This window comes from Micromesistius poutassou (assembly GCF_964030765.1).
Source record: "Micromesistius poutassou genome assembly, chromosome: 8".
Classification (NCBI taxonomy): Eukaryota; Metazoa; Chordata; class Actinopteri; order Gadiformes; family Gadidae; genus Micromesistius; species Micromesistius poutassou.
In genome coordinates, this window is record NC_140278.1 from 5,999,172 (window position 1) to 6,024,766 (window position 25,595).

Below are 25,595 nucleotides of genomic sequence, written 5' to 3' on the forward strand. Positions count from 1 at the left end.
ACGTGACCAAATTAAAGAAATGGACATATGTAGAGCAAATGAGGGAAAAGTTGGAGCGCCTAAAACCTTTATCCTGCTCACTGAGCAGAAGAGAGCGGGGGGACAGGGAAGAGGAACAATACCAATAGAGTTAAGGAGATATCCAGCTGGGGGTGATGTTGACATGACATTAATTGACCACACATACAACTCACAACATACAACTCACAACATACAACTCACAACATACTCTTTGTTAGTCATTAATAAAAATGTCTGACTGACTATAATTAAGACCAAGTAAACAACTACTTAACAATATGATGTTGAGTAAACTCCAGGACTATACCAAGTGGTGTCAACCACACAGGGCGACAGCCAGGTCATCTGGAGCAGTTGGAGATATGGGTATTGCTCAGGGACACCTCGACACTCAGGAAGGCGGAGCCAGGGGTTTAACCAGCCGTTTGCCAGACAATATCCAACAGCTCCTGGGCCAATGCCATGATGAATAAACCACAAACCTTATAAACCGCCCGCTATGATTTAACATGCTACATATTATGAAGCCTCATCTATACAACTAAAATGTTGAATGACCCATTTCTATAAAGGTTTGATCAGAAAAAAGTAACGACCATGTTTTGGACGATCCAGCATCATACACACTACACGCTAGTCTAAAATGCTGTATGTTTACAATGTGCAGCCAGAGCATTTTGTGTGAATGCTGTATCAATTTGATTTCATCGATCTATCACACACATTCATACACCAACAATAGTTTTGAAGCAAAGTTTGGTATAACTTGCCCTGGTAAATGAAGGTTACAGCTGAAGTTTGAGTTTGACCCCTCTCTCTGGACCTTGTACCATGAGTACATGACAGAAGAATTATTTTTTTTTGTGAATAGATGCAATGTCACGATAGCAATGCGACTATAACAATAAGCTCAGGTCTTGAAAACGTTTAGCGAGTAGTACATAAGGCATTCTGACAACAGGAATGCCAATATCAGCATATGTCACATCAATGACTTGATTAGGTCGTAATCACCAGCACATACTTGCGTGTATCATTTCTACCGAGCTCCATGATAATTAACATCTTCACAAACCCCTGGAGAGTAACATCATTTCAGTGAGACTCTAAACACCTTGTTGGAGTTTAACCTCCTGAAGAAAACCCCTTTCTTTGCCCTTACCATCAGTGGATTCCTCATAGTACCAGTCACACTCGTAGTAATCCGCCTTGGCGAACCGCTGCCCACGCGCCTGACCTCGTCTGTTCATGGTCAATGGTTTGGATCGGCGCTATGCTGGTTCCAGTTCCACCATGGCACTCAGCAGTGTCCCTGCCTACTGCAGTCGGAACATCCTCCTCCCCTTTCACCGGACCTCTCTGGGGCTCCGTCCTTCTGGTGGCGCCAATTAGCCAGCTGATCCTTCGTGGGAACCTCACCAATCCCAACATGCTTTGCAGCTACCAGCTGGTAGACGCGGGGTCTGTCCCACATGCATCATTGTGCAACGGTGCCATCATAGCGTATGCCCTTATTTTGTGAGGCACCCGTTGGTCAGCAATGAATGCTGCATATTAATCCCAGTAACATACGGATGCTGCTACGTCCACACTCGCGGTAATTGAGGTCATAATGGGCTGTCACTGGGCGCAGATATCCTTGATAACCTCACAGTCGGTTCACCTGTCCACTTGCCTTCTCCTCCTCTGACGCAAGCTGGCCTCAGACAACATCAGTAATAATATTAACCATTCCAGTGTTTTCTTTGCTCTTCAGAAGAATGTGTTGGTCCAACTCATCAGTCCTTACATCCGTTTGTGATTCATATTTTGGTCCAGCTTTTCTTTTTACCCAGCAGTGAATCCTGTCCTCTGAGGTTGCAGTTGGTACATCAGTTCAGCTATCAAGGGCTGTGAGCTCTTTCATAACACCCTGCACAGTGCTTCGCACATGGACCACCGCATCCCTAACAGTGACTCAATAAATGTAGAGAGTCAGAGAGAGAGAGAGAGAGAGGAGGGGTATGTGGGTTCAGCAGTCACGGGTTTTGCAGCAGAAATGATGCTATTCATGACTCAGAGGGGTGGGTGGGTTTAGAAGGCACACATAGCCAATCAGAGTTGGTTGTGGGTCTGACTGGTGACAATCTGGCTCTGCCTTCCTTTCGCATGTTTGCATCACAAACCCCTCCCCCTTTTAACCCCTCTACCTCGTCCTTGTGCATGGTTGCTATGGCGATAGGCTCTGACTCCAGCATGGCTGAAAGCAGTTGCCAGCACACAAAATGTTGCGTTGGCAGAAGTGATGCAACACGGGTCGCACTCACGTGCACTCCCCTAACAGGCACATGATCAAACGCATGCATGCAGTGCAACCTATATTGCTGGAAAATATCTGTAGCTCATAAGAGAATGTGCCATTTACAGTTATGTATGTTATTGGCTTGAAAAGCTAAAATGTGCTGAATAGCCCATTAAAGCAGGACTATGGCTACCACTAGCCAGCACAAGCTAATATTCTAGCTGCAGACAAGCCATGGGATGTGCATACTTTAAAGATGTCGGGCAGGCCTATATGATTGATAATCTATTTAACTAAATTAAATGCATATGTTGTACATATGTTGTTTTATAAGCTATGAAAAGATTGATACTAACTAATGATACACTGCCCATTACATTTTACCGCAGAAGCATTTTACAACAGAAGCAATAAAGCCTGGGTTTGGAAACAGCTTGTGCAACTCCTTGACTGCACTAACAACAATTTCAACATCACATTGAACAATAGATTTAGGGAGTGGTAAGCAGTATCAGTATATAACATTATTACAATACACAATAAAAAATAAAATAAAAATATCTATACATTTTGAGTTGTAATACTGGTGTATATACTATGCTCTTCTGTTTTGTATGCTGACACACCCTGCCATGTGGCCGTGACATCATCACAACACGCTACATGGATGAAATGCTGCTCTCTGATTGGTTTGCTTGACTCTCCTCTCATCTCCCTCTCCTTCCTATCGGTTCCATGATGCCAGTGATGCTGGGTGTGTGTACGTTGTGAATGATTTATATACTGTACGTGTGTCTCATACTTAGTTACAGCGTGTGAGTGTACGTGCGTGCATATATGTGTGTAGCCTATTTGTTACCCTTGTCTCTTTCAAGAAACCTTAGGGGACACTGCCAAATGTGGAGATATTTAAAGAGTCAAGGTGCTTGTTCACTTCACGGTTCACACGTAGCTTTCGTCCTATCCAATATCAGAGAGCAGTCACATGGGTTTTTCCGGTAGTTCCCTTTACAGAGAGGCACACGTTCACCTGACCTCGAGACGTCAAACCACTTTACCTCAACATAAATCAACACACGTACATGACACTATTCACACTGCCCTAGTGGAACCAAGGGACTTTGTGTTTAGCGGGACACATGTGTATGGGTGAAAATAAATATGGTAGTTTAAACAAATATTGAGTCTTATACCTCAAAATGAGGAAAGTTCACCAATCACATCTGACCTTTCTTGCCTGTGACACCACCATAGCGCTCCAATAGTATCTCATGAGAACAAAGCATCAACACAAGATACTAGTGATTCTCGACCTAAGTTTCATATCGTAGAGTAGTTTTCATTTATCAAATCATAACATTTACACTTCTTAAAATTTGAACTTTACCAAGAGTCCAATTTACACAGCGGAAAAAATGTCAGTGTAAATAAATGTAATGGCCCCAAAGGAAGCTGAAAGATTCATTGTGATTGTTGACTGAACCTCTCAACTCACTGTACAGTACGCATTGTCTAGGTTTTGTCATGACCTTTGTGTTTACTAAAGGCATGTGATGTTGACAATAGGGTCGTTGAGGTCAACATACTTCCCCAACCAAAAGCTATATTTAAACTGAGTTATAGCTGAAACTGCTTTTTTGCCTTTTTTCCTTATACTGTACAAGCAGACCTTGGAATGCGCTCAGAGCTGAATTATTGCTCGGGCAAACTGTTATTTCACATTCTTGTGTGTGTGCGTCTGTTTTACAGCATGTTTATATATTATGACCTAAGAGGTTAAGTGATGGGAAAACAACAGCATTTCAATTGCAAACACACACACACACACACACACACACACACACATGCACACGCACATGCACACACACACAGGCTCACCTACATACACCAATATACCACACAAGAGCATAAGCTTTCCAACTGGCATAGGACACGATTAATGTGATAAAGAATGTGATGCAGAGTGAGATGTGAGTCAGAGAGAGAGAGGTACCCAGCAGGTCTCTCACTCACTCACAGCAGTGTTTGCTGTGGCAACTGTGGACGGCTGCCACGTGACACAGACTGTCTCCCTCTCCCCGTTACCCTACACCTCCACCGTCTCAAGGTGAGTGTCCTTCTTGTAATTTTACCCCCCTCACCTTTAAACCTCAACTATTTCACAGAGTAAAAGTCCATGCCTGTGTGACAGAAACAATCATGTTCATTGTTTGGTCATTTACCAAACTATTTATTCATTTAGCAGACACAGGACATTAGAGATTGAACCCAGTGGCCTTTTAAAACCCTAACCGCTACGCTATGTGAGTGGCCAGTCCCGTGACATAGTTCTCATACACTAAATAAATCAATCCAGCATCTAGGGCCAGTTTAGGTTTTCAGGTCTTCCGAGGGCAGATTCAGTAGGTAGCATCGATTTAAACCAAGCAGTTTGACTTTGTACGGAGCACAGATGTTTAAAACATAAAGTCACTTACAGAAGTACTTGAGGGTTTCCTCTATCTGTTCGGTAGTGAGTGGGAGGGCGGTGTCAGGGGTGGTGAGTGGCGTGTGCAGCCAATCATCTTGTTCATAGCCGAAGATGGTGTCCGCCCTCAGCCGGTAGACTGGCAGCTGCTCCTCCAATAGGCTGATGATCTCGAGCTCGGGCAAGTCAGTATTGTTACACACATCTGAAAGAATAAAGAATGAAAATTGGGTGGGTCAGTGAAATAATTTTTAATTGCTTGCATTAAAATACCCATTAAGCAGAAACACTATTAATTGGTCTCATGAATATTGTCCATGATCCTTCTTTTGCCCCTGGAAAGCTTGAACTGAATGATCCATCAACTTTTGGCTCAACTCATCAGCTTCATCATAGTCATCCCACATTTTACAACACAGGATCTTCTCCTATTGGAAAGCCAGAAGGCGTGTTGCTTTAGGGCAGACTATAGTACGAGACACCCCCAGGTGGCGCATGGAAGAACTACACATGTATTTTCCTTTTAAAGCTTATAATTAACGCCATTGTATTATGTAGAGAAGATAATCATGCTGCAGTCATAACTAAACTACAAGTATGTATTCCTCCAAATGATGTGTAATATAAATCATCCCAGACACACTGTGTGAAGCACAAGGTTAATACAATCCTTACCACACAAAACAAAACCAGCTACAAGCTACAAGAAAGAAAAAAAGGTTTCCATGGAAACAATGTTTCTGATCTAAACAGCTGTTTTTCCTGGAAACTCCTTTAAAGTGTTCCACTAAAACTGTGGAGTTTGGATAAAACCTAGGAGTGCCGTGACTCAAGCAGTGAGGTGGAAAATGAAGTCATCTTCTTACCCAACTCTGCAGCCATGAGAACCTCTCTGTGCCACTCATCTGTGTAGGAAGTTCAAAAGTACTGCTCCCTGGTCCGATATAGACTTCACTCGTTGAATAAAAGTCCCTTATCTAGTTTAGAACACCGTCTGCCGGTAGATGTTCACCACTTGTTGCCTCACTGCATGCCTGCTCGCGAGAAAGAATTGTTTGTTCTTGCTAGCCCTCTCATCAAACACATACCCAAGCCTGGTTTAAAAGCAGTTTCAAAAAAGTTCTCTTGTTAAAGTTGTAAGCGAGCTTGCCATGTTATTGCTACACATGCTACAGCCACTTCCTTAGATGGGCGGCGTTAGCAGACGCACAAAGCAAGATTATACATGTGTGTGTCTCTCTCTGCCCCCGTCTCTCTCCCTGCCCCTTTCCCTCTGTTCGTCCATCTGTTCCGTCTATCTGTCTCTAACAATGCTGTCTCTCATACTGATCTAAATCCAGACCCAATGACTGACTGTGCTGAGACAGGGAAATGCATGCACACACAGACATGTGAATGTACACACACACACACACACACACACAGACTAAGTATTCGAGGTGAATAATATAATGTCTACGGCAGCAAATACTAAAGAAGATTACTTTACAACAGTGTCTTTTTAAATGCCACTCAAACCCTAAACACTGTGACAACAGAGTGATTAGGTAGCCGGGTGCAGTTTTTGGTTATTAGCATGTGTTTGGAAAAGGCAATGGGGGAAACTGGGTGAACCCGTCCAGATTTTGCATAGCACTAACAATTGTTAAGTGCATGCATGTTAACATAATTGTGAGTTTAGTTTCTACTGACCGAGAACAGCACATGCCCATTGGCACACCCAAATGTTAAAAGTGTAACGGAGCTAACCCTTACTCCAAGGCAAAGGCTTCTTAGACAAAATGAGAGCAAGGACGCGGGTGGGTAATATCTGGTGCTGCCCCTACAAGTGTTTTGATTACACTTTAATCCAGCTTGGAGCACATTTCGTCAATGATGTCGGATCGCAAATATGGTAAATAATTATTGATTCTTCCAATCTGATGAGTTAAGGCATGGAGCAACACTGTTCTACTCTAGATCTTAATAGAAACATGAGTTGCTAATAGTAACTGTGCTGTTGCTGATACATAAGGGTGCAGTCACTCAAGAAATTAAAGTTCCCAAGGCAATACATGCTTCCTCCACTTCCCTTCTATTGTGTCTACATGAGAAGGGAAGGCAAGTAAGAAAATACATTTCCAGCAGCAGATAAAAACATTCTAGCAAAATTGGAAATAACTTAATCCTGAGTAGGTTACTTTGAACTGTGTGTATGTGTATCTGTATAGCATGGATTTGCATAAAACTAGAAGACCAAGGCAACCTGAATAAGGATAAACAAACAGAAGACATGTACAATGTCAGATGTTTTTGAACTTAAACAAACAATCCTCAAATGACCTCAATCATTTCCCAAACAAGAAAACAACTACAAACTCGACCGTCTCATGACATTTAAAGTTAAGCACCAATTACATAACTGAGACGTACTTTTAGATGCACCGAGGCTGATCAGCTTTTAAAGCAGTAAAAGTATGAGTAGGACAAGTTCAAGATCAAGTGTAATTATAGACTGGAACAAACGTTTGGTACAACACCTAGCTAGACCGGCAGTCCACTAGGCCAAGTCTGTGTGCCTTCAAGGTATTTTGTTATGCATACGGTTTATCGTGATCATCAATGCGTGCTCAAAGACTACATTCTCCCAAAAACATGTTAACTACATTGAGTCGAAGAGGAACCCAGAGACAGAGCAGAGGTCATGACCTGGGTTTAAACTTAACTATACGCCCGCTTATTAGAACCTGTTTCAGAACCCTTTAGACCCAATATAACTGCTAATAATAATCATACATTTACACTTCGAGTTACATTGCTCAACTCCAATAATAGATAATTAGACCAATTTAACATTTGCCAACCGTGACACTGTAATATCTGGAGAACTGTTTTCTTTCTTCTCAAGGGTGACAACTTATTGGAACTACAGAAAATGTTCAGGCCATATATTCTAAACCCACCCAAGATAGGTTGTTAAAAGGTTGCAACTGAGACAGAGAGACACAAAAGAGGCACATGCAGACCATTTATAATCCCATGTGTATACTAGCGCCAAGCTAACAAACCTCCATGCTAAGTTCCATACTCACTCATTGTGGCTTCTGCCCAGACAAAGCAACAGCCTCGCCAGTCTTCCAGTTACATTTTCATTTGCTCCAGAGAAGAAGCAAAGTTGCTCATAACATGGCAGGAAAATGTAGAGCGAGGTATATAGCTAAATGTATCAGTTAACATAGGAGGCAGCTGGAGCCTGAGAGCGGCTGAGACACTGACAGAGCGAGAGAAAGAGTAGAAGAGACCCAGGCCAAACTAGTTGGCCATGCCTGACATGCCGATGACGATACTCACATGGGCCGCCCAGTTTGACCACCCCCCCCCCTCTTTTTCTCTCCCTTTCTTAGATACACACATACATACACACACACACACAGACACACACACACACACACACACACACACACACAGAGCTGGAACTCTCCCAAGACAGCTACACCAACTTTACTGTTCTCTCTCTCGCTTTCCCTCTCCCTCCAGCCATCTCCCTGTTCTCTATGGTTGTCTAAACACAACTAACGGCTGGCCCGAAGGCACAGTTAACCGTTTCACAAGCCGCCTTTCAAGAACTGGAAGTGCTTTAAAAGGCCATCCAGCCACTTCAACTTCCTGTTGTGTGCTCCCAAAAACAAGTGATTTAGGAATGTTTGTGCCACGCAACACAACGATAACCAACTGTTTGCAAATTGTATAGTGTCATATGTATTTCATGGAAAACTGCCACAAAAGGAAACCCTCAATCAGCACATTGAACAATATTAGGTGTGGCATCTTGGATATTCATACCTCAGGTTATGCCAAGTTCAATTTTAGATCCAGTTATACATGACAAAATGCCTGTTGGCGACTGCAAGAGCAACAGGTGTTGATTATGGTGGCTTTGAAGGCCTTCAAGGTACACTGGTGCAACAAATGTGATATTGAGGTGATGATGCATGAAATTTTCCTGTAGACATTGGGAAACGGGAAGTAGGGCTGAACGATTTGGGGAAATAATCTATTTTGACCAATATTGCGATTGCAAATTAATATGCGATTTTTAAAAATTTATTAAGTTCCTTATGTTCTGTATTATTCACTAAAAAGGCAATAAATAATTCTTTAGTATGACCAACACAACATTGGAAGCAGTCAACATATAAATTGCTCTTTCTTTTAGGTCAGGCCGATGTGTTGAGATAAATTGATATTATAACATCTTTATTTAACTATTGAATTGTAAAAGAAAAATAAATATGAATCTTACTGATCTCCAGTTAGTAACGGTAACAAATCACAAAACAAATCAAAATAATGTAATTGCAGCCTTTGCGATTTGCATATCGCAATTTGAATTTGAATTTGATGAATCGTTCAGCCCGGGATCGTTCAACGGGAAGACCATGGCCATAAATGTATGCACACGTGGAGACTTTAAGGAGACCTAAGGTGATTCAACACTATGAACATCAGCCTGCATTGCTGAGTCGATCCATGCTGTAAACACCAATATGCCATCCCAACCATCAGCAATTAAGGAGAAGGATTTTTCACTGTGAAAATGTTTCTCACCTCTTCTTTCTTCTCTGTTCCTATGGTTGCACTGTAGCATCATTGTGCTTCCAGACATATTATCTCCACACCATGGTTGTAAACTATGGTTTTCTTTTTATATGCTGATGTTGTTTAATAATTTAGCAGACGCTTTTATCAAATGAGACTTACACATCAAATTCCCCTTTTTTTGTTTGGTTGAACGATGTCTTCACCATGTCTGCATTCTTTATGTACTGAGTTGAACACAACAGGAAGGTATTCCCAATTAGGTGGCCATGGAGTGAGATTCCCTCCTTTTGTCAATATTACTTCTGCTCATCCTCAGTACAGCAGAGATAGATTCTATGGCGGCACTGAAGCACACTTACGCACTTATTATGCCGTATGTCCACTGCAGGGTAACATTGGGCCTTTCAGTAAGGTTAAGGTGAGGGCTAGGGCTCCCTGTTTGTCGGGTTATGTAAATGTCTTATGCAAGCTGCATGAGACATTAGGGAATGAGAGAATGAGAGAATGACAGAAAGGCTGATTAGGTAATCAAAACTCTGACTCAATCTGAATTTCCATCAACAACACTGAGGCCTGCATGAACTAGGCCAAACTTTTGGTTGTGACCCACACAATAATGTCAAAACAATTGTTGTGATTGTTGTGAATTCTCTGCAAAATACAAAGAAAGTCTTCCCCAAGCACACACACACACACACACACACACACACACACACACACACACACACACACACACACACACACACACACACACACACAGTGTGTTGCATTTATTAGAACTCTTCTTTCCCATCTGTGCTAGTGACCCAATTCTTTATTTTACCACTGAATGGTAGAACCACAGCAAATTTCCCCCAACCAGGATTGATCCATTCAACTTTTCAGAACGCACAAGATGCACCCGCAAAGACGAGAGAGTCTGACCAATAAAGTATTGCAGCGATTGTAACTACTACAGGTGTAGGAACAAATAGATACCAGCAGAGGGCACTAATTACTTGATAACATGTAAGTAACTTCTGTTACTCTATCCTTGTCTCGTCAAATAAGTCTTCATTACAGGAATGCCCAGAATATATGCTGACCATCTAAAACTTTAATAAAATTATAATATACTAAACCACAATTGAGAGTTTAAAGGCACCCTTTATACTTAGGGTTGTACCCACAGGTATTAAAGTTAGGTTTTAGGTGTTTGCTGCTGTCCATGTGGTTATTAGGGTTTAGTCTTTGGTTCATATAAACTTGATATATGTTCTGATTCTCAAGACTGTGACTTACAGCTAGAAAATAAACACAACAATAATACGAGTCCATCTCCAGCTAGATCTTTAGAGAGAGGGTTTTACATTAGAGAAAAAATTAGAAAAAATAGAACTCTAGGAAGACTTGTATCCTAAGTAAGTACATTGAAAACTAATTTACATTTGTATCCAATGTGGATATTGTAGGAAGTTCCCCCGAGTTCTGCCAAGAACTCTGGGGAGAGGAAGTAAATATAAAGGGGGTCACATAGAAAGGTCAGTTTCTCACAACACACACCCACATGTGTGTGTGTGTGTGTCCACACAACAGTCGTATAGTGTGTCTGGGAAAGGAATATGTCTCGGTCCATTACATGCAATAACATTAAGAATAACACCCCCCTCATTTTAATGTGGTTCAATGCACCAATAAACTTCATAATAACTGAATCTTAAGTAATTAATTGATTCACTGACCACTTTGCCCGAATATCTGACCCTTAATACATAACCGGGGGTCGGTGAACGACAAGACAGTGTTTGGACCTTACCTGTAATCGTTTCAGCGTCTCTGTAGTGGGCTGTGTACTCCGGGGGCGTGGCCTCAGCGACATACTGCTCTTCGCAGCTGGCAGCGCTGAGCCCTGGACTAGAGAGCCAGAGCCTGTGTTTGCAGAACCGCTCAGGGGGCGGGGTCGAGGTGCTGGACCAGGTGTGCGGAGGCGGAGCCGGCAGGTCCAGCTTGGCACCGATTGGTCACTGATCGACTGCAGGACCAGCCATTCATGAATGTCAGAAAGTCAGTAAAATGGACGACGTCTGAGCCACGTCGGACCGGACAGTATTGATCGCAGCCGGGATTCAGTAGGTCGACTGCACCACAAACGAGGGACAGAACAGGAAGTTGAAGGAGTGTCTCCCGTGATATCCTTCTTGGAACAAGAAGCTGTTCCAGAAGTTACTCAAATATCTGAAAAGAGGAAAAGAAGAGAGGAGAATGATGATCAGTCACTTGTTAAACAGTAACACGTGTCACGCTCTGTATGGTTTGATTCACACAAGCTGTGGTCTACAAACTACAAACTGGGGGTCGTAGGGGGACACAGTGGGCCACTCACGGGATCATGGCCACAATACACTTTGGAGAATGTCTGAGCCTTTACCTTTAACCATTGCATTATAGCAGCTGGTACTAAGGGATTCTTGAGACATTATACACCAGTGCCACCGTAGACTACGTTTTACTACTCCATTTTACAACACCACCACCATTGCCAACAAAAACAATGATTATAATGCTCACAGTAGTACAGAAGTACAGGATGGGATGGGTGAGCAAATGTGTTTTGATAAGTTAAGGATGTTTTAAAAAATAAGTTAATGAATATGCTTCCTGTAACCTTGGTCCTTATAGAGTTTGCTATTATCTAAATCAGTGGTTCTCCTGAAGTATTGCTGAAGAAAAGACCATGGCGAGTGGGAAACTGAAGTGGAGGAAAAATTTGTGGAAAATGCTGTTTATGGTCTCTGTGTGTTTATTTAGCAAACACAAAGCAACACAAAACAGCCATCAAAAACAAAACAGTGGAAAATTTATGATGGAAAGCACAAAGCAACACTATTTTTTAAATATTAAGAAGAACATACACTTAACGATATGTAGCAGGATATACTGTATATTTTCAATAATCTATATATTTTTTACTATGGTAAATTTGTGTTATTCAAGAATAATATCCCACGTACCACCTACAGTACCCTCATGTACCACCAGTGGTATGTGTACAACAAGTTTAAAAACACTGATCTAACGATCCATTGTGTTGAGATAAGTACATTCACAGTCAAGGAGAGGCTTCCAGGCATTTTATGTGTGTGTGTGTGTGTGTGTGTGTGTGTGTGTGTGTGTGTGTGTGTGTGTGTGTGTGTGTGTGTGTGTGTGTGCGTGCGTGCGTGCGTGGGTGTGTGTGTGTGTGTGTGTGTGTGTGTGTGTGTGTGTGAAAGTCCGGGCTAATGGAATATTCGTTGGTAGTTGAGTTATATCCGAGTGAGTGACTGAGTGACTGAGGGTGTGTATGACAATCATGTTGTGATATTGTATACAGAAACAAAACCAAGAATGGGTTTGAAACCAGTGTTATCCAAGACAGTCTCTCTTGACTATAGGAGTTAGCATATCACACTGTAAAGTATGTCTGAAACAGTTGTTATTGTTACTGGGAATAAAAGAAACAATTCAGAACAACGCAAAGGCTGTCATTACCAGCATTTCCTCAACACCAAGAACAATGTAGCCCAAAATCTAACTTTGGCAGGATTTTATGAGGTCCAAGTTAATCAGAACATTATCTTGAATAGTCTTTCACTTTCAGGAATCGGAACCTTGACCACAAATAATGGCTTGAGTTCAATGAGTGTGTTGTACCTTGCCCTTACCCTAGTATTGTGGAAATATTCCTTGCTGTGTAGATTCCTTTAACTGTCTTGCAGCCTTGCTTGGAGCCTTTCAGACCTGACCACTTCACCTGTAGTGCATAACAAATTAACTTGGTCTCTCTCACCATGGCTGACTTCAGCCATGGCAAATCCTAAACTCTCCACGATGGTCACTTCCCCTCAATTTGGTTTCTTTGTTGTTACTGCCCATGATGTGAAAGTTTCACTATCAGAATCATGTACATCCATTGTCTCATGGGATATATGTTGGTAAATCGCTGCCTGTATCTTCCCATGATCATGCTCTTATATTGAGTACCAAGTAGAGGAAGGTCGGACCAGATTTATCAATCTACAATTGATCCAATTAGTGTCCCAATATCCAGTTAATTTCAAGCATGTATGCGATCAATAAGGGGTCAATAATGGGCTCTCATCAGAAACATGGCCGAAGTAGGCTAGATAAGAACATTGAAGAAGGCACTCACTGACGCAATCACCTATTGGAATTAAGGAGCCTAAATACTTTAGTTTAGGATTCAGAGTGGACTCCTCATTTTGGTTTGTCAAAAGGTAGATTATATTTGTAGTAACAAACATTACCGTTTGAAAATGCATTTACTAATTGACGGCTTATTTACATACTCTAAGATTTTTAAATGAAAAACATGAATACCATTTCAGAGTAAAAGATAGGCTGAAGAGGATGTGACGATGATGGGATAGAGTGGTGGTAACAGGATCAGGGAGGTCATGGAGAGGGGGGGTTAAAAGCCGGGGTTAAAAGCCTTTGTGTGGTCTCAAGGGATAGAGTGTACTTTGATCTATGGCTTCCATATTGACAAGTTAATGCTTCATTCATCACACAAGTCAATATGGATTCCATATTGACAAGTTAATGCTTCATTAATCACACAAGTCAATATGGATTCCATATTGACAAGTCAGACTTTACGTTCAGATATAAAGTCTAATGGCAGACAAGCTCAAATCTGGGTGAACTGGGTGTTTCACTTTCTTTAGATTCATATTGATTTTGAACAACGTTGTTTATCTAATCCTAATTAGTTTGCAGTTATTGGTTTCCGACCCAGGTTAGAGGCAGACACTCTGCCCAGAAGTTCTGCTATAACATAGTAGTAGTAACGTAATCGTGACATAATTTAGACTTCTAAGAGTCCTCCCCTCTAAAGGCCTAAAAACCGTTGACTGCCAATGAATCATTGGATTGCTTAATGACATTTAAACATGAGAATTTGCCAATTTGAGAGATTAAGTTAGTGTCAAGTCATTTTTTTCCCCACACAATGAATCCTAGAGTAAATTAGTCGGCTGGCATCAAAGAATAAGTTGACATAGGCACTTCTGAATCGTTCACCATGCCTCAGGAGGTACTCTATCCAATAGCTATGAGTCAATACCCCAAAACAGAGTACATCCAAGAGCAAGTATGTAGAAACACTGCAATACTGGATAAACAACGCAGAGCACAATATTGTGGACCAAATTCGTCCTCAGGGATGGAAGGGGTGAAGACTTAAGTACAGTGCCCAGTGCCCACACTACTCAGCAGCTTGTAATTAATGATTGCCTTAGGTCGCCCGTCAGATAGCTAAGGCAATGCATTATTGCCACACTGAATGTGCAACTCATTTCATCCACGTTGTAATAGCCAGTCAAGGACTGAGAGATTCAATGGGAACATAGCCTCCATTGGTTTGAACAATGTGACAAATCACCTTAGTCCTGTTTTCTCCTCTGTTAAAATTCGGTTTAATTCCAGGTATGTGAAAAGCAGTAAATTCGGAATTATATTTAATGTTTCCGTAATGTTACGTAACGTTTTTGTACCCTTACAATATAGCTGTATGTGTGTGTGTGTGTGTGTGTGTGTGTGTGTGTGTGTGTGTGTGTGTGTGTGTGTGTGTGTGTGTGTGTGTGTGTCTGTGTGTGTGTGCGTGCGTGCGTGCGTGCGTGCGTGCGTGCGTGTGTGTGTCATCTTTCATTATAAAGAATTAGTCATGAGCACGGTTTTCTTCAGTGAGGGCAGCTCTTAAATACTGTATAGCCATGCCACATAAATAATACTTGGAACAGTTTTTTGAGAAGATTAACGTTGATCTACTCACGGAAACGGGAAGTTTGACACACACAGGATGCATTTCCAAACTTCGAAAGTTACCGAAATGTTAAAATAAAGAGAAAATCAAAAGTGTAACGTAATAACTAATAACTAAAGTGTCATCCACCCAAAGTAACTTTAGTGTTTTTTTCTAGCCAGCATGTGTCAATTCCACCTGCTGTGTCCACCTACAGTAGCCTACATAAAACGGCATAACTAATACACCTATAGGATAATTGGATGGATACATCTGTAAAGGGCATCTTACCAATTCAGCAGACACAACCGGAGTCTTTTATGCGTGCAAAATAGTCCTTTTGAAATGAACGTAGGACGAAGTCCAGGATAGATGCAGCGTCCGACACGTTCCGTACAGGCGTAGTTAATGTGATCTTTGATCCACAACTAGTAAAAAGTATTCAAGAGAGTACTTATGAGTAATTAATTATTAGTGAAAACGAACAAAGAAAAAGAGGAAACTCACGTGTACATCAAGACACAAGTATGAGGTATAGAAAGACACGCGTTTTTATCAAATACACCTCGGAAAATCCGTTGCCTCATTTGTAGGCTGGCTGGATGCCGTGAAACAAAGTGGATTCGGGTCAAGGGAAGTTAAAAACTACATTCAACAGACTTCCGTTTAGGGGATTTTCAAAATAAAATAAATCAGCAGCGTGCTCCACAGATTTCGAAGAACGCAAATCAAACTACTTTTTTTTAACACACAACAAAAATAAAACTGTGAAAATTAACTTAGACTTAATCTTACAGGGATGATTATTTTAAGTACAGCCATGAGTGCAGAGATGACTGCAGAGTGGAGGTGTTTTATAATTTGCATTTTTTTTTTTAGGGGGAGCAGGACACACACACACACACACACACACACACACACACACACACACACACACACACACACACACACACACACACACACACACACACACAAAAAAACAACAACAACAACAACAACACAACACCAACACACTTTTTGATGACAGCGCTTTCTTTAGGCTTTTGTTTGATGGCCAAAACCGAAACCGGATATGATATTCTTAAAAACAGTAGTAACTTAACATCGTTTCTAAAGTGAAGTTGGACCCCAGTGACGACATTAAGGGCGTAGTAGAAACCTTTTCCAACATCATTGGTAACAATAAATAAAAACGTGTGTCGAATACGACCTATTCTGATAAAATCACACGATTGTGAGTTGTAAAGTAACATTTTGAACTGTGGCTTTTCTCCCCCACCTCGACAATAATAGTTTCAGGCCAAAAGTGGCGTAGCAAGGAATAGTCCGATGATAATAACTAGGACTACTAGCTTCCAGAATAATGTTATTACGCCGGTGCACCGTTTTGTTGAACTAGCTGTAGTGGCGGATACGGGTCACTAGAGGCGGTAATGCAGGATGTAACTCATACCAAAAGATACACCTACAAGTGCAAAGTTGTATATCAATGGGTTGTCCCTGTTTTAAAACGCCAGACATAGGTACAGTTGATGCATGTCACAATCTCTATCTATATGTTCCACAATATGTGTGACTTTATTGGACACACGAGAAGAGAGTTAGAAATAATGTTAAGGGCAGGTTATGATGTGACGGCACCAGCATTAACAGCATCAGGTGGTGGGCCGCAGCAGCAGCATCAGGTGGTGGGGTGTGTAGCAGCATCAGGTGGTGCTGTGCAGCTATGTTCCTGGTTCTCCGGAGGTCCACAGAGGTTGCTTGTGTTCTGGTGACAACGTTGCTTTCTGGCTATGCTTGTGTCCAAGCACCACCGCATGTTATTTGTATTTAAGCCCAACAGGAAGGCAAAGTCATTGTCAAAGCTCACTTGCTTCCGATCAATTGGTGTAATGTTAATAACTTCCTTGGGGGTCTTCTAGAAAGGTATTTCAGACCCTTGGTGGTGGCAATGTTATTGCAGGTAGGGTTGTACAAGTTATTAAGTCCTTAATGAAGTAGTAGAAAATAATGTTAGCATACATCTATATAATATAATAATGTATCTCATTCAGCCATTCTATTGCCATTCTATGGCAATCCTTTTGCGTCTTGTCCTGTCGCTTAGCAACGAAGGGACGGCACCAAGGTGACAACACTAGGGTTAGTTGATTACTGGTAAATCGCAAACTACAACAACACACACTACGTTTTAATTTCACATGAATAATGTTAATATCTAACTAAATTACACAATCAAAATGAATACATAGAAAGCTATTTAGTCTATATACGGAACTTAATATAGCCATGAAACTTCCCCGTACCCCCGACAGCCGCCGTGGAGTGGTCCGAAGCAACTTCCTGTAAAACAAACAGCGCGTTGGTCAAGCCAAAGAAGTTGAGGCATAGGCAATGACAACAGAGGAAAGACCACAACTGTAAATACATTTATTGTAAGTTTAGCAATGGTCGTTTACCATTTTACTTCAGACACTATCGTGTCTCGGGTGATGCAGCTGTTTACATTGTGTGTATTAGTGAACGGATCAGTAAACTCGGTCTCGATGTCTTACGTTACAGTGTGCTCTATTTTGGTGCTTTTTATTTAATCAATGTGATTTATTCATATTTTATATTCCTGTCAGTATTTAACGACACTTCAATTCAACAACATTTTAAGCTATATTATTCATTTTATTCATATTCAAATTTTCCCTGCGTACAGTTTTTTTTTTCCCCCGGAGACTGCTGTGTAACGTTATGGTCAACATTTACTATTCTAAAACATGAATGTTTAGCCCATTCTTTATATTTTGTAAATGTGACTAAATTGTGGTTTCCTTTTCATTTTCCAAGATGTGTACACTGTGCAGCTAGTTAATGTCATCCTCATCTCATACCAGATGGAGAACTTCATCCTTTATGATGAGCTGGGGACAGGTAGCAGGTCTGTGGTCTACAAAGGCAGAAGAAAGGGCAGCCTTGGCTATGTAGCCATTATCTGTGCCGATAAGAACAAGAGGCCAGAAATCACCAACCATGTAAGTCTGTTTAATATTCTACCCCGTGCAACTCAACACGCATGTTTGACAAACATGCTTTCAATGTTTTTGCAATTGTAAGGATTATGAAGTGGTTTAATTATTTATAATGATTGATTTATGGCCAATACAAACCCTTAACCATCATTTAACTGCTGAAATAACCATTTCTACCATAACCATTTCTTTATAATGGTTATGGCTTTCTAATATATAATATAAATATATTTCTTTATCTTTGAAACAAAAAGGAACATCTCCATAATTACATGTTTAAGATGGATAATCAACTAATATCTTTGTCGTTATTCAGGTACGCCTCTGCAATGATCTGGACCATCAGAACATTGTGTCTTTCTGCGAGTGGTATGAAACCAGTAATCATCTGTGGTTGGTCATGGAGCTCTGTACAGGTCAGTGGCTATGACTTTAGTCCTGCTACACTGCATAAAAACATCTTCAAATCTCATTCATCACTTCGCATTGACTCTTTTTTTGTTTTGAGATGCTTTTTCTTTTTTTGGTTTTGGATATTTTAAATTCTAAATTGTCATGGTAACATTATTTTGTTCAGTACACCATAATATACTTTCTTCTTCTTGAGCTTCTTGTTTCAATTATGATGCTTGTAGTGGAAGCTAAGAAATTAAATAAAAATAAGTATTTTTATTTTTAGATTATTAGTTGAATCCAATGCATCAAAGATGCCATGACATGCCACCAGGTGTGGTGTGATTAGCCGTTACAAGCCGTTTTGGAAATCTGCCCCTTATGACATCATATGGGGCAGAAAGTGGGCGTGTCCACCTAGATGTGTGCTGGATAGATCAGTCTATCAGCCTACCCAGTGGACTGTTGCAAAAGTTGCTCGTCATCTATCCGTCACACATCTATGTGGACACGCACACTTGTGATGTCTTAAGGGGCTGATTTACAAAATGGCTTGTAACAGCAAATCACACCACACCTGGTGGCATGTCATGGCACCTTTAAAGATGCATATGACCTTACATTTAATTATTTAACATCCCTGTTTTTTTTCTTTCTTGAGGTGGCTCCCTGGAGTCTGTGATTGGCCAGGATGGCTGTCTGACAGAAGACATGGTGAGGTCCTTTGGATGGGACATAGTTAAAGGGCTTAAGCATCTCCACCAATCAGGAATCATTTACTCTGACCTCACCCCTGCCAAGGTATGTTTTCCCCCCCCTGCTTTCCCAGCTGTGCATAAATGTAAGGCAGACAAAGAAAGAATGTGGCGTCTATGGCTTAGTGTTTACGTGGCGTCTGTGGCTGCTCCTCAGGTCTTGCTGGACGGGGAGGGCGTGCTGAAGCTGAGTAACTTCTGTCTGTCCAGGACGGAGGGAGAGACCCTGGAGGAGTTCTTCACAATGTTGTCCCTCTCGGGCCAGGCAGGAAGCGAGGGAGGAGAGGGAGACAAGGAGATCTCCGAGAGCAGCCTCAGGAAGAGGATACGAGGTCCAGACCACCTCTATTGGTTTTGAGATTAGGTTGTGTAATGTTAATTTTAAATGGAGAGAAAATAAAAAATTCTGACCGCAAAGAGGAGCACACATTTTGTTTTAGTTTAAACATTGATCCAAATGCTGGTGTGTGTGTGTGTGTGTGTGTGTGTGTGTGTGTGTGTGCATACAGGCTCTCCAGTTTACAGTGCACCAGAGGTCTTGCAGGGAGCCAATACCAGCCCCAGCTCTGATCTGTGGGCATTGGGTTGTATGCTCTACCACATGTACTCAGGTAATATACACACATACATACACACATATACACACACACAATCGATATAGTAAATAAATAACAAATGGTATGAAATATACAAGAGCTATATTAAACTCAATTGCTATATGTGCTATGTTGAACAGCGCTGACCTGTTGCACTTAGGCCGTACTACTGTGTGTATGCTAGGTTGTGCTATGCCATACTTAACCAAAGCAATTCCATCCTAAAGGAAATACGCCATTCTATTCTGAAAACTACATTGAAATGGTGAAAATGATTACACACCAGGAGCCACCACCACTCAGACAAACAGGTACACAAGTGTGCACATACACAAACACGCACGCACGCACACACGCACGCACACACACACACACACACACACACACACACACACACACACACACACCTGCATCATGACCAGGGATCAAACACACACATACATTCACAATAAACAATAAATACCTCAAAATATGTTTATTAAAAGTGTTTTATTTCTTTGTATCTTTTTCTAGTTGAAGACTCTGAATCAAGTCCCAGTGCTGAGTTCGAGAGCCTTCTGAAAGGCCTGCTTAACAAAAACCCCAACAAGAGGTCTGTTCCCCGAAGTAATACACTCTTCACATTTTATATATCTATTAATTTGTCATTTATTCTCTCTATTGTGATTGGTTTGTGTCTTCAGGATGGATTGGCCAGAGCTGCTGGACCACCCTTTCTGGGCCCAAGTGAAGGAGGAAGAGGATGAGGAAGAGGAGGGATGGTCTGAAGAGGAAGAGTGCAGGGAGGAGGGAGAAGGAGAGGGTCTTGATGGAGATGACTCCATCAGTTCAAGGTTTGTTCTCGTATTGTGGAATGACATTATAAGATACCGATACCAATTTGACACAGAGTAGAAAAAAGCTTTTCCCTTTTTTTTAACCGATTATAGGATCCATCCGTTCATTTATACATTTCCAAATCACAACATTAACACTAACCCCACAGCCAAGGCATGCAGCTGCCTTGGGTAAATAAGGACTGTACTTATGAAGACCAGAACAAGGACCCCTGATGAGACAGTCAGAGCTGGGGAATGTAGTTAAATGTCAAGTGATGTTTGTGCACATCAGACATGCTCTACATGTAAAACATGTTTGCATTGGCCGCTATTCAAAGGAGAGGAAAGGCCTAAACTCAATGTAGGATGCCAAACAAGTTGTAGCCACAAACAAAGCCACCAAGTTCAAGGGATAACGTTTTAGGGTTTACTTACTCCATAAAGTGGAGTTTATTTTTGTAAACAGTTTGCTGGGTTCTGATATAAAGCATCTGCTTGAAAAACGTGTACCTCTTACATCTGTACAAGTTAAAGTGTGTCGAGTATGTGTAAGACCAGGGGCAGGCTTGTCTGATACAAATCCCTGTCATGAAAGACAAACACACATACAAAGCTCCGTTTGACTTCTCCCCCGAATTCAAAAACAGTGTTAAATGCCTTGCGTGTGAAAGTCACTACAAGGGAGAAAGATAAGGGCACTGTTTTGCCCCTGGGCTGCCCACAGGAGTGAATGAGATGGGGTTTTCATGTTTGTCATCAATTGATCAATTAATCTGGAACGCTTTACAATAAGGGTACATTAATTAATTAACCATTCAGAAATATGCATTCAAAAACAGACACACAGAAACACATTTACAGTTGACTAAGGGCCTAGTAATCATTTACTAATGTTGTAAATGTTAACTAATGGTATTCAAGGTAACTTTATGGTGTTCATGTTAACTAAGGTATTCATTTATACATTATTTAATTGGGTTATGGTTACCCACTACCCCTTTGCCTAACCGCTATGCTGATGCTATATAATAATGCTTATTACTACATTAACTAATGTTGAATATTGTACCCCTTATTATAAAGTCTTACCAATGCATCATCCAATGTGTCAAATCCAAATCAAAGCTTCTCAGACCGAACGCTGAGCAGTGTGAGCGTTGGCCAGTCCAACCAGAGACAAGGCCACGGAGACCCCAATACAACCCACGGCATTACGAGAGCCAGACATGGGGATCCTCGCTCGTCCTATCAGCCTGCCCACAGCAACCACGGCTTGGGTCAGGACTCTCTGAGACGGAGGGGTGGAGAGAGTGGTCAGGCGTCCCACCCCCTGCACCCCAGCAGGTCCTTCTCCCTGGGTAATGTAGTTCTTTATCATAAGGCTTAATTATGTGGTGTAAACTTCAATTCATTCTTCCTGATTTTAATCCATCATTGCAGATGCGTTAACGCATACAGTGCACACCTATAAGGTTCAAGGCCTAGTAATTAAATAGTCAAATCCATTTTTTTTTTTGCTTTTTTCCAGCTGAGGGATCCTTTTTGCACACAGGTGTGCTGTACAAAGTATACAGAACATGCTTTGAATTGAAATGCACCTTTTCCTTTATTTATTTTATCTACACCATTCAATGCTTTTTTCAAAATTTCCTTTCACTCTCTCACATTGATTGGAAATACAATATCCTCCTCATTCAATGGATTAAACAGAAGAACAATCTCTGTGTTATCCAAGTTGCAGTTGCCTTTATATCAAATTTCTTTGCCCTTTTTGCACCTTGACATTTTTTACCAGTGTGTTCCTACCGATTTCACACTCATGGACCGTCACGGCCCTTTGTTTGGACCAGGAAATGCAAAGGCAATGATATACTTTGTACTTTTTCATTCTTTTCTTCAGATAATGTTTCAGACCTGAGGCCGAAGAGTGCAGATAACGATAACTCTGAGGCAATGTTCCTGCTAAGGTAAATCAAGCTTTCAGACTTTATCACAGAGCTAGCTGGAGGCAAACTCAGTCATATTTTATGTGTGTAAATCAATTGATCTATAGATCAAAATCCGTCTAGATCTTCGAAAGCTTACAGTTCTAATTCTCTAATTCTCAAGAGCATCTAAGAATATTATTATCTTTAAAATAACACATAGTCCACACATAGGCCTGTGTGTCCTAACCATTTTTTTGTAAATTATATTTTATTTTTAGATTATATGTATCAAAGTATGAATCAAATATACAGCTCATTCATTGTATAAATAACAAAGAGACAAAAGCACCATACCACCAAACAGTCCGAAACTGCACTGAAATATATAAATCATTTTACAGTAGTCAAACTGTAGATGGCAGCAAAGAGTCACACAAGTAGACCAGCCACCGGGCATTGACTATTGAACCCGAGATCTGCTGTGCCACTGTTGATACTCATTTCACTCACGGTTAATCAATCCCACCCACGCCCCACCCACAGCAGCCGCGCCACCCCAAGAAGAAGCTGCAGCATTCCTGACCCCCCCGCCCAGCTTGCTGCACCCCAGGTTACACACACTCCACTGAATACCATTTCTGAGTCCCAATCACCAGTCAGTTTGGGAAGACACTGATAGGAAAGTTATTGTATATGATGAAAAGTGTAAATCTCTCTCTCCGGGTTTACAGTGATTTTGATTTGGATTAAATGGGAAACACGGTTCTCAATCATCCCCTTCATCCCTAAAGAATGCTTTTGTACAAATAAATAAAAAGTACCAATGTGACTGGAGGACATTATTGACTCAGTGTGAGTGGAATAAAGACAATTAAAACAACAATATATATAAATAATTTATTCTTACATTTGATATGGATGCAGATGAATTACCACCACAGTGCATGTTAAAGTTATTATATAAGCCAACCTACATACTAGCTAGACATCATGCTTCCTTCAGAAGCAATGGGTAAAGAATACTACAGGATTAAGGTGTAACATAAAAATAAAAAAGACAGAATTGACCAATTTACCATTAACATGATTCATTTATATAGTATACTTCAATTACTGGGATAATGATGGTTGATATGATTGTTATTCACAGTGTTGTCCTATGCTGCTCTCTGTTGGTGTACCTGGTAAACATGGTTTTAGGTGTGTCCTTTACTACGTGGTGGTTAACATGGTAATAATCAATAATGATTTACCCGATCTTTAATCCATTCTCACCATACCATCATAAGGCCCATGAGAGCAACCCTAGCAGTGACACTACATCCCGTGTGGAAGCCCTACTCTACACCGACGCGGACATGACTGTCACCGCGGTGATCGACAACCCCAAGGTACAGACACACGCACACACGCACGTCCACACATCCGCACATTAACCTCCTACACTTCTGTTCACTACTGTTATTGCTTCTTATGCAATTATTGTTCTACAGTACAATAGCGCTGGATCATATTCATACAATACCAATATGGTGATCATTTGATATTTATTTTAAAAATAATGGTGAGTTTGGTTGAAGATGCGGGAAAATAATTGTCTTTGTGTATTCTTCCTGACCAGATTCTGCACAGCCCTGCCGTACGCTTTGACCCAAAGTCTCTGTGTGTGCCAGCGTATTCAGGTACTCTTTGATATCCACGATGCTGCATACGTTGTGGATGCACTTTTCAGCTGATTCTAAATAATGGGATTTTGTTACAGTGGATTTAAGAATAGTATATAATTTATTATGTAAACAATAGGCTAAGATTGTAGTTAATGCAATCACACCACACATTACATTAGTGCACATTATTGGATATACATTGTAATCATTTTAATTAGGGATGACATTAATGTAGCGCATTTCTTGAACCCAATGTGCGAGAAACAACAAGTAGTAAAAGCAACAAGAAAACAACAACGTTGAATAATCATAGGTCCTTATTGGCCAATCTAAAGAGGTGTGTTTTGAGTAGGGCTTTAAAAGTTTTGCTGTGTGTGTATAAAACAACAGTCCCTAGGAAGTGAACACACTATTACTGCCTGTTAAAGCAGGGATGATATAAACATGACATTAAAATGTGTTCTTTATTGTAGAGAATAACGTTTATGTACACACACACACACACACACACACACACACACACACACAGTGGACAAGCTCCGGTCGCTGAGCGACGAGCAGTGGAGCGTCTTCCTCCTGCAGCTCTGCTCCTCCCTGGAGGGAAAGGCCGCACCTCCTCCTCCTCTTCCGGCCTCCTCTTCCTCCAGCGCTGCTCCTCCTCCTCCTCCTCCTCCTCCTGCCTCTGCGGCAGTCCGCTCCAGAGTCAACCTGCTGGGCTACCTGTGTTGCGCCGCCGTCGCCCGTGGAGACGTAGCCACCCGGCTCATCAACTCCCCCCTGGTAGGAGTTCAACCCACACACAAATGCACACACACGCACGCACGCACGCACGCACGCACGCACGCGCGCGCACACACACGCACGCACGCACGCACGCACGCACGCACGCACGCACGCACGCACGCACGCACGCACGCACGCACGCACGCACGCACACACACACACACAGATAATATAGTGCAATACAGGATAGCATTGCCCAGGTTTACAAGAAGTTTAGAAGTTGAACTCTGAAGCTGCTGAAAATGATGCTTATTGCTGTATATATTTAAATCAGATTCATATTTATGTACAATATTTAGGTGGTTGATATGATGGTCACTATTCACGGCTTCAGTTTATCTTTCCCTCCCTCCCTTTTTCTTTTTTAAATGCCCATCCAAGTGCCTGGTTGGGCTAGTTGTCAGACCAGCCCTCTCCTCACAAATGGAGAACCAGACAGAAATCTAACACTGCGGTTATCTGCAGTAAACTAAACAAATAAACTAGCTCTGGAAAATAACCTTTTT

At 41.4% G+C, this 25,595-nt stretch overlaps 2 protein-coding genes across 3 annotated transcripts in view; one reads left to right on the plus strand and one right to left on the minus strand.

The window, feature by feature from the left end:
- The window catches only part of trak1a (trafficking protein, kinesin binding 1a), a 34,257-nt gene extending 22,908 nt beyond the window's left edge, over positions 1-11,349 (minus strand). Inside the window, exons 1-2 of one of the 2 annotated variants that reach the window (XM_084471732.1) lie at positions 11,146-11,349; positions 4,780-4,974 (exon numbers count right to left, since the gene is read on the minus strand). Coding sequence is in view for 1 of the 2 variants with exons in the window: in XM_084471731.1 (XP_084327857.1) it covers positions 4,780-4,974; positions 7,841-7,844 (199 nt within the window). In the remaining variant the exon portion in view is untranslated. Of the gene's footprint in view, positions 1-4,779; positions 4,975-7,840; positions 8,002-11,145 lie in introns of those variants that run through there. The other variant, XM_084471731.1, reaches the window with a different exon arrangement.
- Positions 11,350-17,548: 6,199 nt separating this feature from the next.
- ulk4 (unc-51 like kinase 4) overlaps positions 17,549-25,595 on the plus strand; it is a gene marked incomplete at its 3' end in the record, with an annotated part of 40,038 nt that continues 31,991 nt past the window's right edge. The window contains exons 1-15 of the mRNA XM_084471881.1: positions 17,549-17,564; positions 18,015-18,152; positions 18,466-18,565; positions 19,204-19,343; positions 19,455-19,629; positions 19,807-19,908; positions 20,121-20,204; positions 20,407-20,485; positions 20,577-20,726; positions 21,837-22,069; positions 22,612-22,678; positions 23,183-23,249; positions 23,929-24,030; positions 24,261-24,321; positions 24,836-25,086. Coding sequence (XP_084328007.1) covers positions 18,015-18,152; positions 18,466-18,565; positions 19,204-19,343; positions 19,455-19,629; positions 19,807-19,908; positions 20,121-20,204; positions 20,407-20,485; positions 20,577-20,726; positions 21,837-22,069; positions 22,612-22,678; positions 23,183-23,249; positions 23,929-24,030; positions 24,261-24,321; positions 24,836-25,086 — 1,749 coding nt within the window. The 5' untranslated portion in view covers positions 17,549-17,564. The remainder of the gene's footprint in view (positions 17,565-18,014; positions 18,153-18,465; positions 18,566-19,203; positions 19,344-19,454; positions 19,630-19,806; positions 19,909-20,120; positions 20,205-20,406; positions 20,486-20,576; positions 20,727-21,836; positions 22,070-22,611; positions 22,679-23,182; positions 23,250-23,928; positions 24,031-24,260; positions 24,322-24,835; positions 25,087-25,595) is intronic.